At 43.3% G+C, this 15,463-nt stretch overlaps 2 protein-coding genes across 3 annotated transcripts in view; both read left to right on the top strand.

The window, feature by feature from the left end:
- Positions 1 to 8,165: 8,165 nt before the first annotated feature.
- The window catches only part of LOC139344427 (uncharacterized), a 243,085-nt gene continuing 235,787 nt past the window's right edge, over positions 8,166 to 15,463 (top strand). The window contains exon 1 of the mRNA XM_070982596.1: positions 8,166 to 8,675. Within this exon, the coding sequence (XP_070838697.1) occupies positions 8,194 to 8,649 (456 nt within the window). The 5' untranslated portion in view covers positions 8,166 to 8,193 and the 3' untranslated portion in view covers positions 8,650 to 8,675. The remainder of the gene's footprint in view (positions 8,676 to 15,463) is intronic.
- Positions 10,473 to 14,149, top strand: LOC139344790 (oligodendrocyte-myelin glycoprotein-like). Of its 2 annotated transcripts, none has more exons than XM_070983171.1 (2): positions 10,473 to 10,765; positions 11,567 to 14,149. In XM_070983171.1, exons 1-2 carry the CDS (start codon positions 10,758 to 10,760, stop codon positions 12,987 to 12,989), a joined length of 1,431 nt encoding a protein of 476 aa, XP_070839272.1. In that variant the 5' UTR covers positions 10,473 to 10,757; the 3' UTR covers positions 12,990 to 14,149. The 2 variants fall into 2 exon arrangements, with proteins under 2 accessions (XP_070839272.1, XP_070839273.1); XM_070983172.1 differs by having other exon boundaries at positions 10,487 to 10,765; positions 11,570 to 14,149.

Here is a 15,463-nt window from a genome sequence, read left to right as displayed (position 1 = left end):
CACTGGATAAAGCCCTCATTACAAAGATGAATGCACGTTTGGAAGCTCACAGGCACAGAGATGTGGAAAAAGTGATATGGTCAGATGAGTCATCCTTCACCATATTCTCCACAAGCGAGCGAGTGCATGTGCAGGCCTGAGTGCTTGACCCCCACAGCGAGGGGATCTGGTGGCTTTGTTGTGCTCTGGGGGGCTTTTTGCTGGCATGGTTTGTGTCCACCTGTCCTCTTAGAGGGAAGGGTCACTGCAAATCAACACAAAGTTGTTGAATGATCACCTTTAACGTATGACAGTTCTCCCATGCATAGGGCAGGCATGAATGGTTTAATATGAAAATGATGTAAATCATATGCTGTGGCCTTCACAGTCACCTGATCTCAACTCAATTGATCTCCTATGGTAGATTCTGGACCGATGTGTTAGACAGCACTCTCCACCACCATCATCAACATGCCAAATAAGGGGATATCTTTTGGAGGAATGGTGTTCCATCCCTTAGAGACTTGTAGAATCAATGCCAGAGCGCTTTGAAGCTGATCTGGCGGCAAGTGATGATCTAACGCCTTACTAACACACAAATGTTTATTTTTCCTTTGTCACCCGTTTGTAGTTAGATCATAAGCATAGTGGGTAGATGAGTGAAAATAGGATGTTTTTTGTCTTGGGGAAATTAAAAGACACCAGTCTGGAATGTGTAGGAAGAAGAAGTAAGAGCCTGGTTTCATGTCCCTAATGGTCTTGCTTGAGTTTAGCCTGCAAGCAGAAAAACTGAAAGAAAGAAACATCTGAGTAAAAGGTTATGCACTATATTTGCCTGCAGCAACTGCATAATATGCAAAATCCTCAGTTTGCCTCTAGGTGGCATGAAGACCCAACAGAAAGTAGTAGCAGTCTGCTTCAGTCTTTCTATTCTGAACCATGGTGCTCAGAATGTTATTGATATTATAGTTGTGCACATTTTACATGAAGTTTGGTCAGAACCTTTTGTGATGTGATTTTATTCAGGAGTGAAGGAGTCATCTTTCTGTCATCTAGAACAATTGAATCCTCTTCTGACAAAATTAGCTACTACCCCTTATCCATAATTGTAATGTGTAGCAGAATAGTATGGACTGTTTTGGGAGCTGTCAGTGATAAATACGGCTTGTGTTCAGTCCTTGAAACCTGTAACCAGTAAGGATACGTCTGAAGTGTGGCTTTTAGCAATAAGAATAATGGATGGATTTCTGTACACTGGTATCAAATCAAAAGCAAAGAAAAGACCTTGTATCCTGGCTGTCAAAGCGCCGTTACCAAAAGGTCTTTGACTCCAACTGGTACTGGATCACATGACCAGCATGTGGTGAGAGGAAACTGTTTCCTTCACTGGGAGACCAGACACAGAATGTCCTTTCTTCCCCATGTGGCAATCAAAGCAAATGACAATAAGACATTTGTTTGTTTGCTATTTTACATGCCATTACCAAAAAACTCCTGATGACCTGATGATTGATACGTGCAAAACCATATGTTTATGATGAAATCACACATATTATATATAATTGCAGCAAACCTCAAATTCACTGAAACATCACAACAAACTCCTTTTTCATACTCATCACAAACGGTAACACATTGAGGGAGGTTTGCTGTAAAATCTAAGCCACTGGGAGGATCGTTTATTAAGTGTGGGTTGCAATTATCTACTTTGAACATGCCTTCTGCTACACACCATGTGAACACAACCCAAACAGTAACTCAGTGGACCACTGACAGTATTGTGGACTGCACTATGTCTCTGTGCTCATCAGAATCGATGAAGTGCACAGACTGTCATAAAAAAGATAGACATGATTGCCATACTCAAGACAGGGATATCCACACTGGAGGAGTGCTCTGAACTCCACGACACTCAGCCAGTGAGTTAGTTCATCAGAATTCAACTCGATGAGAATTAATTGGCTATCTCTAGATGACACCATAACTTTCCCATGGCTCACTGGAATGAAACCAGTGTTGTGAATGGGACTTCTAGCTGCTGGAATTATCTGGGTGCTAAAACTCAAGATAAGTGACAAGACAAAGTACTCTTACAAAGGGCAAACTTTATGGATTCAGTGCAGTTCAGCAGGCTCTTGGGACTCTACACACGACTGAGCAAAACCTGCAGTCCAAAAGGGGTCCACTGCATTGATAATTTAAATCTGCTATGCCCATGTAGGCATCATTGAAAAGCACATGACCTCCACCAAAACCCAAGCAAATCTGGACCATTTTTGGTGCAATGTGATGCACACTGACACACAGCAGCATTGGCACCACAAAGACAAAACATCAAGTACAGCGGGTTGATGGATCATGGATCAGTCTCCTAATTCCTCCTCCCTTCACTCTCCCCTCTCCCCCTGCCTCGCCCCTTTTTAAATTCACTGATAAAATAGAAGCGCTGGTCAACTCTGGCATTGGACTCACCTCCCCATCACTGCCACATCACCTGCCTCCACCCCAACCAGGCACATTCTGTAACACCGACCTTGCTGATAACGAAGACGACAAAAAGAGAAAGCAGCTCTCTCCTGCCGAGACTGATAAGACCGGCAGCAAGGTCACCCAAAAGTTTGCCTCATCATTCTCCCCCGACCTCCCTTCGTAGGGTATCTCTAGCAAATTAAGATCGCAGATTAAGGAGCTGGATGTAATGTTAATGGATGCCACTACTGCCACTCACTGCCGTTCAAATCAGCACCAAGCAAATCTGCCTGGCATCAAAGCAGACAGCAGAGAAGATGCTCAGGAAAGATAAGGTCCCTGCCCCATTTTTACTGCCCCCAACATGCCTCACCTTTCTCCTACTGGGCATGGACCTACTGCCTCCTACCCAACAACACCCAGCAGCAAGGTCTTACTTCATCTTCCTGTTTCCTGTTATGATGCAAATCTATCAAATTTGATATCAATTGCTTGTCATCTGCAGCCCGTCCTCAGCCCTTTTTACCTTCATCACACTAAATGTAGCTTTATTAAACTTCAGGTCTTTGGCAGGCAAATCACTTTTAATTAATGGTTTAATTATTACGCACAATCTTGATCTCATGTTTTTAATTGACACTTGGCTAGACTGAGATAACAGTGCAGCTGCTCTTATTGAGTCAACCCCTCCCAGCTCTAGTTTCCTGAGCAAAGCGATAGTGCATTTAAGGAGATGTGGTAGCCATTTTGTTTAACGATTCTATCCAGAGCAAGCAGATGTCTTGTGGGAAATTTACTTGTTTTGAATATGCTGCCCCTCAGCTGAACTCCTCCTCATGTTGAGCTGCCTTCTTTAACCACAGGCCACTTAAGTACAGTGCAAACCTTTTTGATGACTTTGCTTAACATTGACTTTGACTGTGTACTTACTGATGGTGATTTTAGGATTCTATTTGACAACCTCCAGGACAGCAGCACTAAGAATTGGATAACTATGGACTGACTGAGCATGTGACACAATAAGGGTCATAAAAAGGCTGAGAGCACCAAGACTGCTCTTATTAAAGTCTTGAATGACATCCACTTAATCATATAAAGGAAAAGTTTTAATCCTGGTGTTGTTAGATCTGAGTGCTGCATTTGCTGTGGTCAACCACAACATATTACTAGACAGACTGGAAAACTGTGTTTGACCGTTTGGCACATTGCTAAACTGGTTTGAAACTCACTTGAAAGACAGGGACTACATGCACATCAGTGCATACAAAAATGACATGTGGAGTTCCTCAAAGCTCCATTCTTGGCCCTCTTCATCTCTCATCTACATGCTCCTACTAGTGCAGACTATGGACAGCAAAACATCCTGTCATCATCATTAGGCAGATAACACACAGATTTATATAACAATACCAGGCCATGATTTCATACAAGTACTAATAGTAGAAAAAATCAATTTCCTCCAATTAAGCAGAAATAAAACAGAAATAATTGTCTTTTGGTCCAAAGTAGAGCCATTAAAGGTCAGTGCCCACTAACGGTTAAGACCACAAACCAGACCAGAAGTCTAAATGTTAATATCCATGTTAAGGCAATTACAGCTGTCATTTTAAGAATGTGGCGCAGCAGGTAGTGCGGGTGCCTCACAGCAAGAAGGTTGCCGGTTCGATCCCCGGGTCAGGCGGGGCCTTTCTGTGTGAAGTTTGCATGTTCTTCCCGTGCATGCGTGGGTTCTCTCCGGGTACTCCGGCTTCCTCCCACAGACCAAAAACATGCTCATTAGGTTAATTGGTGACTCTAAATTGTCCGTAGGTGTGAGTGTGAGTGTGAATGGTTGTCTGTCTTTGCATGTGGCCCTGCAATCGGCTGGCGACCGGTTCAGGGTGTACCCCGCCTCTCGCCCATTGTAGCTGGGATAGGCTCCAGCCCCCCGCAACCCCGAAAGGGATAGGCGGTATAGGTAATGGATGGATGGATTTTAAGAATATATCAAGAATTAAAGGCCTTAGAAAAATGTGTCCATCTTTGACATCAGACAGCTGATTCAGAGTGCTATAGCTACAGTTCAGGAGAGTGGATCACATCACTCGAGTTCTATGATCTTTACAATGGCCTCCTGGTTGTGACATTCAGTTTTTATGCACCACACATATAACACAAACTCCCAGAAAACTGATCTGAGATCTGATCCAATTCTCCATCCATCCATCCATTTTCTATGCCGATTATCCCTTTCGGGGTCGCGGGGGGAGAGGCGGGGTACACCCTGGACCAGTCGCCAGCCGATCGCAGCTGATCCAACTTTCAGCTCTTTTAATTCGGGGCTAATTTTTTCTGTTAGGCTGTTTGTCCATTAAACTTGAGACTATTCATTCATAACTTGCACTGCACTGTAGCCGCACTGTGTTTTATTTACTTGAGCTGATTTTTATCTTGTATTTTATTTTGTGTTAAACCTTTAAAATCCAATAATATGTCTTTTTATGTGTATCTTTATAGTGCATTGTGACCTGTTTTTAATGCCTCTCTCACAATTTGCAAAGCCCTTTGAATCCCCTTGTTGAAAGGTGCTGCAAAAGTGTACTTGCCTTGCCCAAATGGGACTTTCCACTACTCAAAGGAAGGTGTGGGGTGTTGACATGAAATCATCTGCATTCCTTTTATTTTCACTTCCTCACACACATAAGTAGCCTGAGTTATCTATTCAATCAGTCAGCATCTGTGGCCACTGCATGTGGTGTATTCCAACAGCATATCAACTTGTTGTATCTTAGAGCCACAATAATTTCTATGAGTCTTGTACACTTGTAATCTCACCTGCCTCTTTCTGCCTGAATAACAAGATGCTGTCCGATATTATCAGCACAAATCAGAGCAGAAAAATTCTAACAGGTCTGAACATTTTCATCGTTTCACACATTTCTGTCATTTTACTTATCACTTTTACCATTAGTTCCTCTTTACGGTCATGTTTATGAGATTGTATAAACTGATATTTGATGGATGTCTAGAGCACAGCAGGTTGACCAACATATCATACACTCCACTCCTCCAAACTTATAAAGCAGATGCTGTTGGAGCATAGAGTGTGTTAAATGATGAATCCTGAGTTTGGTAGCTCCTGTCTTGCATGTTGCTGATGCCATCTGCAGGAATGAGGCAACCTGCCAAATGAAGCATTTCACTCTAAATGTGTTAGTTTCATGTGCAGGTGCAGACACACTGCAGAAATGACCACAAATTACAGGGAAAACACAACATACAGTTTGGAAACTAGAAGGGGAACTTCATAAAATGAATATGCCTGTTATAAGTGGAAATTGATGATACTTTTATGTGCTGCAACATGTTCCATGTTTGACAAGAGGTGTCAAAGTGTCAGAAGACCTTTTACTACTTTGCTACATGACTATAATTAGAGTCAAATGTCAGCAATTGTGGTTTGTATAAAAATACATAGGTGACACTGAAGAAGACAGACGTGTGCATGTTAATTCCAGCTATGTCACCTAAAGCATCTGTGGGTGGCAGTAAGAAGACAAAGTTATTATATACTATGCAAGTGCTTATCAGCATTTCCAAAAAGAGAGACAGGCCTGTGACAGGCCTTACAGACGATACCACTTCCAAAAATAAATAGTGCAACTTGCTTCTTTACTGCTTATGTAAAGCCATGCAGTTTATATATTTGGTGTCACGCAGCTTGTGGGTGGGATTGAGGGTATTGTCAAATTTTGTAGATGGTAGTTTTACCCACATTTATTACAGTCGGAGATGCAGATGGCTGCAGTGTTCACGTACCATATTTAAAGCCCAAATTGCATTCAAAGCTGAACTGAAGGCAAGAAAAGGCAAATCAACGTTTATGATCAATGAGGTAGAACTATAGCATCTTACTGGAAGTGAGCAACTCAGTGATCATTTAGCATGTCTCCGACTTTTTATAGTCTGTCACAGCACAGATGTCTGCGTGACCAACATCAGCATTGAACAGAACACCAAAACCACTTCCTTGTCTTATTATAGTCTAAATGGAGAAGTAAGAACAAGACAACTAGATGAGAATGCCATTGATTACAGTCATTGCCTCTCAGTTCTTTTACACATCGTTCATCCCGCTTTCCACACAGTCTTATTCGTCTTGGAACTATATCAAGATCACCTGCAATGTAAGTCACAGATGGTATCAATATATGCTTTTAATTTGAAATGAATGTCTGTAGTGTTCTTACATTCTAAATCCAAATGATAAAAATGTGATATTTTTTGCTGATTTTGACTATTTTAAAGAAAAGATACAGCAAACATCACTTTAACATCACTTTCAGGAATATACCATACAATTGCTTTCACAAATATGTCCTCAAACAATGCTAAACATGTATTTATTGTTATTTTTTATGTATGTAGAGAAAACTAAAATACTCAAATAAGCTTACAGGACATTATTGCTGAGCATTTTCTAAACCAGGCTGTAGTTTTTGGGCAGCTGCTAGTTTCCACCGACATAAGGATGTGCAGTAATGGAAAGGTGGAGGTCATGCATCATCTGGTATGTTAGCCAGAATCTTCAAAACCTTTGAATGCAAAAAGCTATCATAATTACATTATCTGTTTATCGACTCATGTCAGCAATTTTTTTTTCTCTTTAGGATTTGATTCTAATGAAAAAGCATCGTTTGTGATGATCAGTTCAGTAGCAAGCTCCCAAGGATTGCATGTCAGATCTTCAGCACATACGCAAGATCTTTCAGGCCAATATACTTTTCATATTACTCCACACTTTCAAAGGGGTAAAAAAAAACTCATAGGCGACAAAATGCTCAAAATCTTTACATCTTTGCAGGGTTATTTTCATACTGTGTGGCTGCATTTAAAGAAAAAAAAATCCCAAATTTTGTGGGAAAAGATTACGTAAAGCATATGTGATCTGCCGAGAGTATGTAATAGTATTGGATTATAAATGTGGATGCATTCATGCGTAAGCATTACTTTAATGGTGCGGCTGGTCAAGGTCAGGATAATTGTAACTACTTTATTCACTGCTGGCTTTCTCTTTAATATCATATCACATTGTAATAGCTCATTATATTTTATAAGAATAATTTGAATCTGCAAAGTTATTTGTCACAAATGCTGCCAGATTGCAGTGAAAAGTACAATATTTGTCTCCAAAATGTGGTGAAGAAGTAATGGAAAGTAGCATAAAGTACATGTACTTCAAAACTGTACAGAAGTGAAATACTTGAGTAAATGTATTTAGTTAATTTTTCCACCACTGGAAATGGGTTGAAACACAAACACAATACCATTTTGGTTTGATGATGGCTTCCTGATTAGATTATATAGTAAGCTTCTTCCTAATTCTCCCTACAGTATTGAGTTTGTTTTCCAAACCACAGTCAAACTAAACTGCCATTCCATGTCTTCTCAGAAAACAACATGAACAACCTCTTCTCCCTCTTGTACTGCATGGAAATTCTGGGTGCACTATTGTGTGGAGCTCAAACTATCAGCGAATCTTCTAGTGCTGGTTCTGGGAATTATACCAGTCGAGATGACTCAAACAATTCAACCACTTCACCCATCACTGCTCTACTCAGTACTTCCAAGGACAAGCCTAAGGCCAGCGACTCACATACAGCAGTCACCCGATTCTCCAATAGTCCTCGCACTTCACCTTCAGTTAAGCCATGGTTTATCACACCAGAAGATTTGTTTTACAAGAAGGAACTCCTTCCAATATTAATGGTCGTTGGTGGACTGATCATAGTCTGTACTATTCTTCTGCTTTCTACTTTGCTGTTGGCATGTAAGGTGTGCCAGTTGAGCAGCCGCATCAAGGCGCTGAGCAGCAACACAGAACTGATCAGCAGCACTGAATACTGGACGGGAACTGCCAAGAAGAACAAAAGTGAGCCAGAGACGGAACCCAAAGAGACCAGCGTGTTAATGGGCGACATCAGTCAAACACAGCAGGAGATGGGCAACGGTGCCACCGAGGAAGGAGGGAAGGTAAACAAGGAGAGACAAATGGGAGAGGAGGACAAGAAGGAGGTGGGAGACACCGCCAAGAGTGAGGAAGCGTCAGCTGCTGAGAATTCATCCTCCTCAAAGCCACAAGAGGAGGCCGCCAATTCCCAGCCTACCGACGCTACAGCAGCCTCCACCTCTGAGAGCAAAGAGGAAACGGATGTGGAGTAGTGGTGTGTATGTGTGTGCGTGTGCGTGTGCATGTGTGTGAATGTGCATGTGAGGGCAAAGTTTCACGAGCAACTGCTTTCACTTTTATATAGCTTTAAACATCTTGACTGTAAATAAAGGATCATTTCATTCTGCAGCTTTTCCTTTATAGTAAGTCGAACAACTGCATGTGCCGCTGAATCTGTCAAACTAGGCACTGAGCATTTCTTTCTCATTCATATGCTTTGAATATAAGAATGTATTAATATTTTAATGCACACCTTTGTGCGAGTCAGCTTGTGACTTATATGCTTTACTCATAAAGTAAAACGTAAGATGTACATACATTTATGACGGGCATGACATATATGCAACAACCACAAGAATAAAACAGAGCTTGTTACCTTAGTCTTGAGTTTATTACTATGCATCCATTTCCTATTTAGCTGTGGCTGTGTAACATGTGTGCATGAGAGGGGGAGAGAGACAAAGAGAGGTCTGCTTGATTAGCAAGCAGAGAATGTGCCTCGTCCGGGCAGTGCCGCTCAACTCCGAAAGAATACTCCTTTTCACCTCGGCCAGGGCTGACAAAGCCACACAAAAAACCTTTTCAAAAAACCAATATGTGGTTGTTTCCGCCGTCTTGTGCAGATATTTGTTCATCTACTTACTTGTGACGTCATGATGGATGTGAGCCTTTCATTAAAAGTCTGAACGGTTTGTCCCTTCTCAATGCAGCCTCTGCTTCAACTCCAGCTCAACTCTGATAGCAAGGAGATGGAAACGCTGTGAGCTGCCGTAGCTCTGGGTGATGTGTAAGTTTGGAAATGGGATCCAGCCATCCTCCGCAAGAGTGAATGTCAAATATTTCTCAGGCAGGAGCTTATTTTCGTATCGCACATCAGGCACTCAAAGGGAATAAGGCAAAACTCGGATATGGCAGATTTTGGATGATTTTCTTTCTCTGCAGCTAACACGGCTCAAATTGCCGGCATGTTGCATAGTGACTGACAGTAGAAGTGAGGGTCTGACATTGAGGCTCACTGTAAGGGGCAATGACAGGATACATGAGTTTCAATCTCAGCGCAGGGAGCTAGTGGAACTATAGGCAGGCAAGACAGGCAAGTACAGGGAGAGGTCGATGAGGAACAAATGCATTGAAAAAAAGGTATTTTGTTTAGTTTACAGTACAACTGAGCACAGACAAGCACCAACCACATATAAAAGACCAAAAACTCTCAGCTGCTGCAGCTGAATAAATCTGGAATCTACAGTGATGCAGTATTATTTAGCTGAATTTACCATATTTCAAGAGTTCAAACCACTATCACCATCTGTATCACTGCTACAATGCAAGGTAATCATGCGTGGTAGAAGTACAGCATTGCAGTGCAGAATGGAGAGTTGCCTGTGTTGCTGATTGCAGGTAGGGAGCTGCAGTGGACGGGCATCGTCTGTGATACATCTGGAAGTTTTCTGTGGCTGTGTCTAAATTTACACTGGGAGAATAACAACCAATTACAGCAGTCTTACTTTGTAAAAGGATGCTTTAGAGGGGGATAATATTGATTTGGGTGATAACTGATAACAGTCTAATTTATTTTGAGGACAAACAGGACTGCAATCAGTCAATTAATCTAACCACAACAATAGTTGTCGCTTTAAATGCACAAGTAAATCCTGAAAGCTGCCAGATAAGGGATTGAGGAGTTTCCTTTGTAGCAGCCTTGGACGCAGGGACCCCTCCATTATTCGCTCCATTTTCTCCCCCACACATTCCCCCCCCCCCCCCCCCCCATACTTCCCCCAACCAGCACCCCACCCCTCCCTCACTTGCACTGCACAGAGTAAGCCCAGAGCCTGCAGTGCCTGATCACGCTAACCCAAAAGACCCATATTAGAGGCAAGGAGGACAAAAGGACCAAACTGCAAGGCAGTGAGGACAACTTCAAAAACCTGCACTGGACAAGTGAGCAAGGGTCAAATTCTATAAGGGGAATTCAGGCATAGAAAAAAAAAAATTCACCTTCAGCAGAGCAGCAGCTGGTCCCGAGCTTGAAAGCAGGAGAGGAGAGGGAAGAGAGGCTGGACAGCAAAAAGGAGCAGAGAAAAGTGACTGGAATGATAAGATGAGAAGGTGAGTTATGGACAAATTCAAAGACTCTTTTTACACACACATTCTGCCACACCCCGGCTCACATATACTGCAGTGTAGAGCTCTTGGCTGTGTCTTTGCCTGCCGTCGGACCAGCTGATGCATGAGTTCTCTGTGGAGTCATTAATAAAACCCATCTATTGAGCTAGTTCTCCTCCTCTGAGAGCATGGGGCTGACTGCTCTGACAACCACTGATGACTGAAGACGTAAACTGATGCCAGGGAAAATGACTGCAGGGATTTCTCATCCTTTGTGATGAATGATACCCTTGAATAGACTAGAAATATCCAACAGATCAGGTCAAATATTTATCAGTTATAGAAAAGGACACATTTCAACCCTCTACTGACGGTGCATATATACAGTGTGAGCATTTCTCATAAGGACACTTCAGCAGCATCCTAAAAAGCATTCCTCCTGTGGCTGGGGGAGTGACTTTGGCATATTCTGTGGATGTGTGTATCTGCAAGCTATGCAGTGATGCGCAGCAAACACTGAGCAGCCTATGTGTGTGTGTGTGTGTGTGTGTGTGTGTGTGTGTGTGTACAGCAGAGAGAAAAAGAGAAAGAGAGATTTTAGCAAAGGGTGGAGCTTTAAGAAACAATGAAACAAGTTTTCTTCAGCACAGCCCTCCGCAGAATTATGCTTCTCCTGCAGATAGCAAGTGCATGCTGCCTGTGCCTGCGGGCATCACTTCTGCTTTCACAGCGTGCCTCCTGAACTTCAATGGGATGCGGCATGGGACAAACCCTAACATTCTTGTCTCCTTGTCTTTCTTTTAGTAGGCATGTGCTGCTGAAGCCCCCCCCTCATGAGGCCCTTCTGGAACTCCTGCTTGTGTTGTTGCTGGGGTTGCATGTCCTGGCCGTGTGCCCCTCCATGTGCTCCTGCAGCCGCAGCCACAGGGAGGTGGACTGCTCCTGGAGGGGTCTGAGACAGCTGCCTGATGGCCTGCAGCACAACTTGCTCTCCCTCAACCTGTCCCACAACCGATTTCACAACCTGGGCGACCAGCTCACCGCATACACTCATCTCCGCTTCCTTGATTTGTCTCACAACCGGCTGAGCCACCTGCCGGCCGGCTTGCCTCGTTCCCTCTGGCATCTCCACGCCGCCTTCAATCGCCTCCAGTTGCTGGACAAGAACGATACAGTGTACCAGTGGAATCTGCGAATGCTTGACCTGTCCAACAACAAGCTGGAGAGGGCCATCTTCATCAATAATACACTGATCAATCTGTGCACTCTCAACCTAAGCCACAATCACTTCTGGACTTTGCCTACCAACATGCCTGCAAACCTGGAGACTATTGACCTGTCCCACAACTTGCTTGTAAAGGTGCTGCCAGGGTCTCTGGACCGGCTGCTCAGGCTAACTTACTTCTATCTGCATGCTAATCGCTTTTCCACACTGCCAGTTGGAGTGTTGGACAAGACGACATCCCTGAGAGTCATCACTCTGGGCGACAACCCTTGGGCCTGTCACCTTTATGCCGAAATCAGCTACTTAGTCTCCTGGACCCAGCATACCTCTGCCCGTGTCCTGGGATGCCCCTGCCACACCCAGCCTGTCTGTGGAGGGATGCGCCCTGGCAGGACAGGAGGGTGGCACTTTGCCTCCTACAACCTGCCCCCCCTAGCAGCGAGCGCTCAGGACCTGAGCTCCATGCCTCCAGAGACCAGTGTCACCGGGTGGTGGTATCTGTCTGTTTCTGGTCTGCTAAGCACCCCACACCCCCCCAAAGAGACCTGGAACACACCGCACCACCCCTTCATAGCCACACCCATCAGCATCTCCACTGTGCCGCCCAAAAGCACACGCCTGAGTAATAATGAAATTTCAGCAGCTGCTGGCCCGGCAGCTGCAGAGCGCATGCTCCACACTGATTCTTATCTCATCTCTGGCGCAAAGCAAGCCTCATCCACTGACTCTCTCCACACCACCGACACATCCCCTCTTTCTGACACAAGCTTCATTAGACCCATCAGGGCTGACGTGACGCTGGCCACAGACCGATTCTTTACAACTGAGAGCGCCTCCATCCAAACAAGAAAGACAACCACTCTTCGCACCAGGAGCGTGAGGAGGCAGAATCAGTCCGTTCCCAGCGGCAGGAACGCCGGCCCGGCTCTTGCTACCTGCTCCTGGATCCCTCTCCTACACAGCCTGGGGCTTCTGTCCCTCATTCTGCAACAAGTCCTCTGAAAGACAAAGAAAAAACACTGACAGCTCAGTGTTGAGTCTGCATCTGAATTTACAGCACAAATACAGCGCACACATGAGCCTGTTGACTGGCGTGGTACTGTTATGTTTGTATATTATCAGCTTTCTCAGCAAAAGGCCATTTACAACACAATGGTGACAAGTTCTCTTCCTGCTACTCTGAGTATGGTATGATGTTGCTTTTATGATGTTGGTCACAAAAAACACCTTTTCTAATGACACTTTTTACAAACCTCCACTCCAATGCACTGTCACTGAAAAATAACATTGTAATGAATAAATCTAAGCACATGGTGGCACTATACCTTCAGGTACCAGTTTATTATGTAACTGAACATGGCCTGGTGCTCATCTACTACTACAGTCTACCCTGTTCAAGGCTGTCTAGCACACAGTGTGACCTACAAATTGTTGTGTATCTTTTATTCTGTCTGGATTTGACTGATGTTGTCTTGGCCGTATGTTTTTTGGGGTTTTTCTTTTTTTTTTTTAATTTTGCTGCATTGCCTTTCAAAAAGATATGACACTCAAAGTTTTAATTTACTTATTTTGACTCTTTTAATAGATGTCCTTGATGCAATGCCTGCTTGTTTCGTGTAACAAACCGTATCACCAGAGGAGAAGTATTTTCTGAGGACGGGGTGTACGTAATGAGCTGGTCATGAGTACAAAACAGGGAACGACAAAGACTCTGGAGCAAAGGGGAAAACAAATGGACAACGTTGCGTCACTATCTTTAACAAACTCTGAGTGCCGAGTACCGCTTCTGTATTTTGATCACATCTCAGACTTAAGTGTCCTTCATGATTCAGTGACGCTCGTGAAAATGATCTGCATGGTGATTGAACGTTCCAGGAATGCTAACCCACCATTATATTGCTGCAGAGCATCAAAGCACAGACATTCTCAGCTTATTCACATGAAATGTTAAGATATTCCAATCTTGATTGCATTAAGCGTAAATAACTGTGATGTGCCAGCCAACAGTTTTTGACATTTTAAAAATACCTTTGCCTATGGCATCAAAAGGTGCCAAAGTAGTAGGAAATTCATCTCAGCGAGTTGCATTTGATAAACTGAAGAATGCGGTGACAGCGAAGCACTCTCTGTAATGTGGAATAAAATGTGCTGAGTTATTTCCACCTTTTGATGATTGTTTGAATTTTGCCTCAACTGTTTTTTTTTTCTTACACCACATTTTCCATCTCAGGGGAGGTCAGACAAACAGCATCTTTTTTTTTTTAAATTAGTATTCAACAACATCTCCCATGAGACTTTGACATAGGTGTCAACCCTCACAGGGCTGAGGTAGTTGTTTAATTAGCAGGCATAGGTTTGTTTTTAATTTATTTATTGAAGGAAGGTTCACAAAGCACGTAGCACTTATTCCAGTCAGAACTTGCTTTGCACTTAACCCCACCTGGAAAATGTCCACAACAAACATCGTCTTATCTGTGACTTGTTGAGCAAGCGCTCTGAAATATTTCTGACTTTTTTCAAAAAAGAACACCTGTGACAAAACTGCTGGATGCAGAAATACATTGTGGAACAGAGCCCAGAATAGCACATGCTCTCACTGTGATCTTTATCGGTGGCCTGAAGAGAAGTGAGAGAATCGCACATGCAGGAACATCTGTGACCGAGAAACCAGGGCTCCCTCCCTGCACTGCGTGGCACAGGGTGGTGCGAGACTGGTGAACAGGTGACCCTGTGGTTCAGCCACGGACAGCATAGAGGAGCAATATGGAGTCACTGTCACCACCCACACTGTGAATAACAGCCTGGTGTAATGCAAGTCGGGCCGTGGATAACACCTGAACAGCTAGCCAAAAAACGAATGAATGGAAATACAAACAGAAATATATTTCCAAATATAAAAACACACAGAACATTAAAACACTTTTAAAAAAGACAAGAAGTAAGAGTCAGACAGAGTGAGCAAAAATAAGTGATGGTTTTATCTGCACGCCTGCCTACATGCTGAAAACACCTGCTGAATGAATTGTGTGTATTAATAGCCTCGAAGCAGAAGCCACAGCAGAAAGAAACTTGTGGTTGAAGCAGTTTATTTCTAAGTACAGTTCAAGATAAAAAGAAAGTTAACTTGGGTGTAATTTCCCCCCTCAAGCCTCAGTTTCTCCTTCAACTTGCATCTTCATTTAGTCACTTATCAGTTAATAAATAATTATTTTCATTGAGTTTATTCGAACAAGTCATCCAAAGTAATACATTAGTTTATAGTTAATGCGACATGTGCAACTTCTATTGTATTTGTATCTATATATGCCCAGAATCAATTCATACATTCAACCAATGACACACACACACACACACACACACACACACACACACACACACACACACACACACACACACACGCCTCACTTTAGGTGCAGAACTTTAAAAGATCTCTTCCAAGTGCAGCACTGTAGGTACCAGTGAGTTGGCCTGCTTGC

The sequence above is a fragment of the Chaetodon trifascialis genome, chromosome 16, assembly GCF_039877785.1.
Source record: "Chaetodon trifascialis isolate fChaTrf1 chromosome 16, fChaTrf1.hap1, whole genome shotgun sequence".
In the NCBI taxonomy this organism is placed as follows: Eukaryota; Metazoa; Chordata; class Actinopteri; order Chaetodontiformes; family Chaetodontidae; genus Chaetodon; species Chaetodon trifascialis.
The sequence above is the reverse complement of the archived record's forward strand: the minus strand, read 5'-3'. Positions and strand labels throughout refer to the sequence as shown.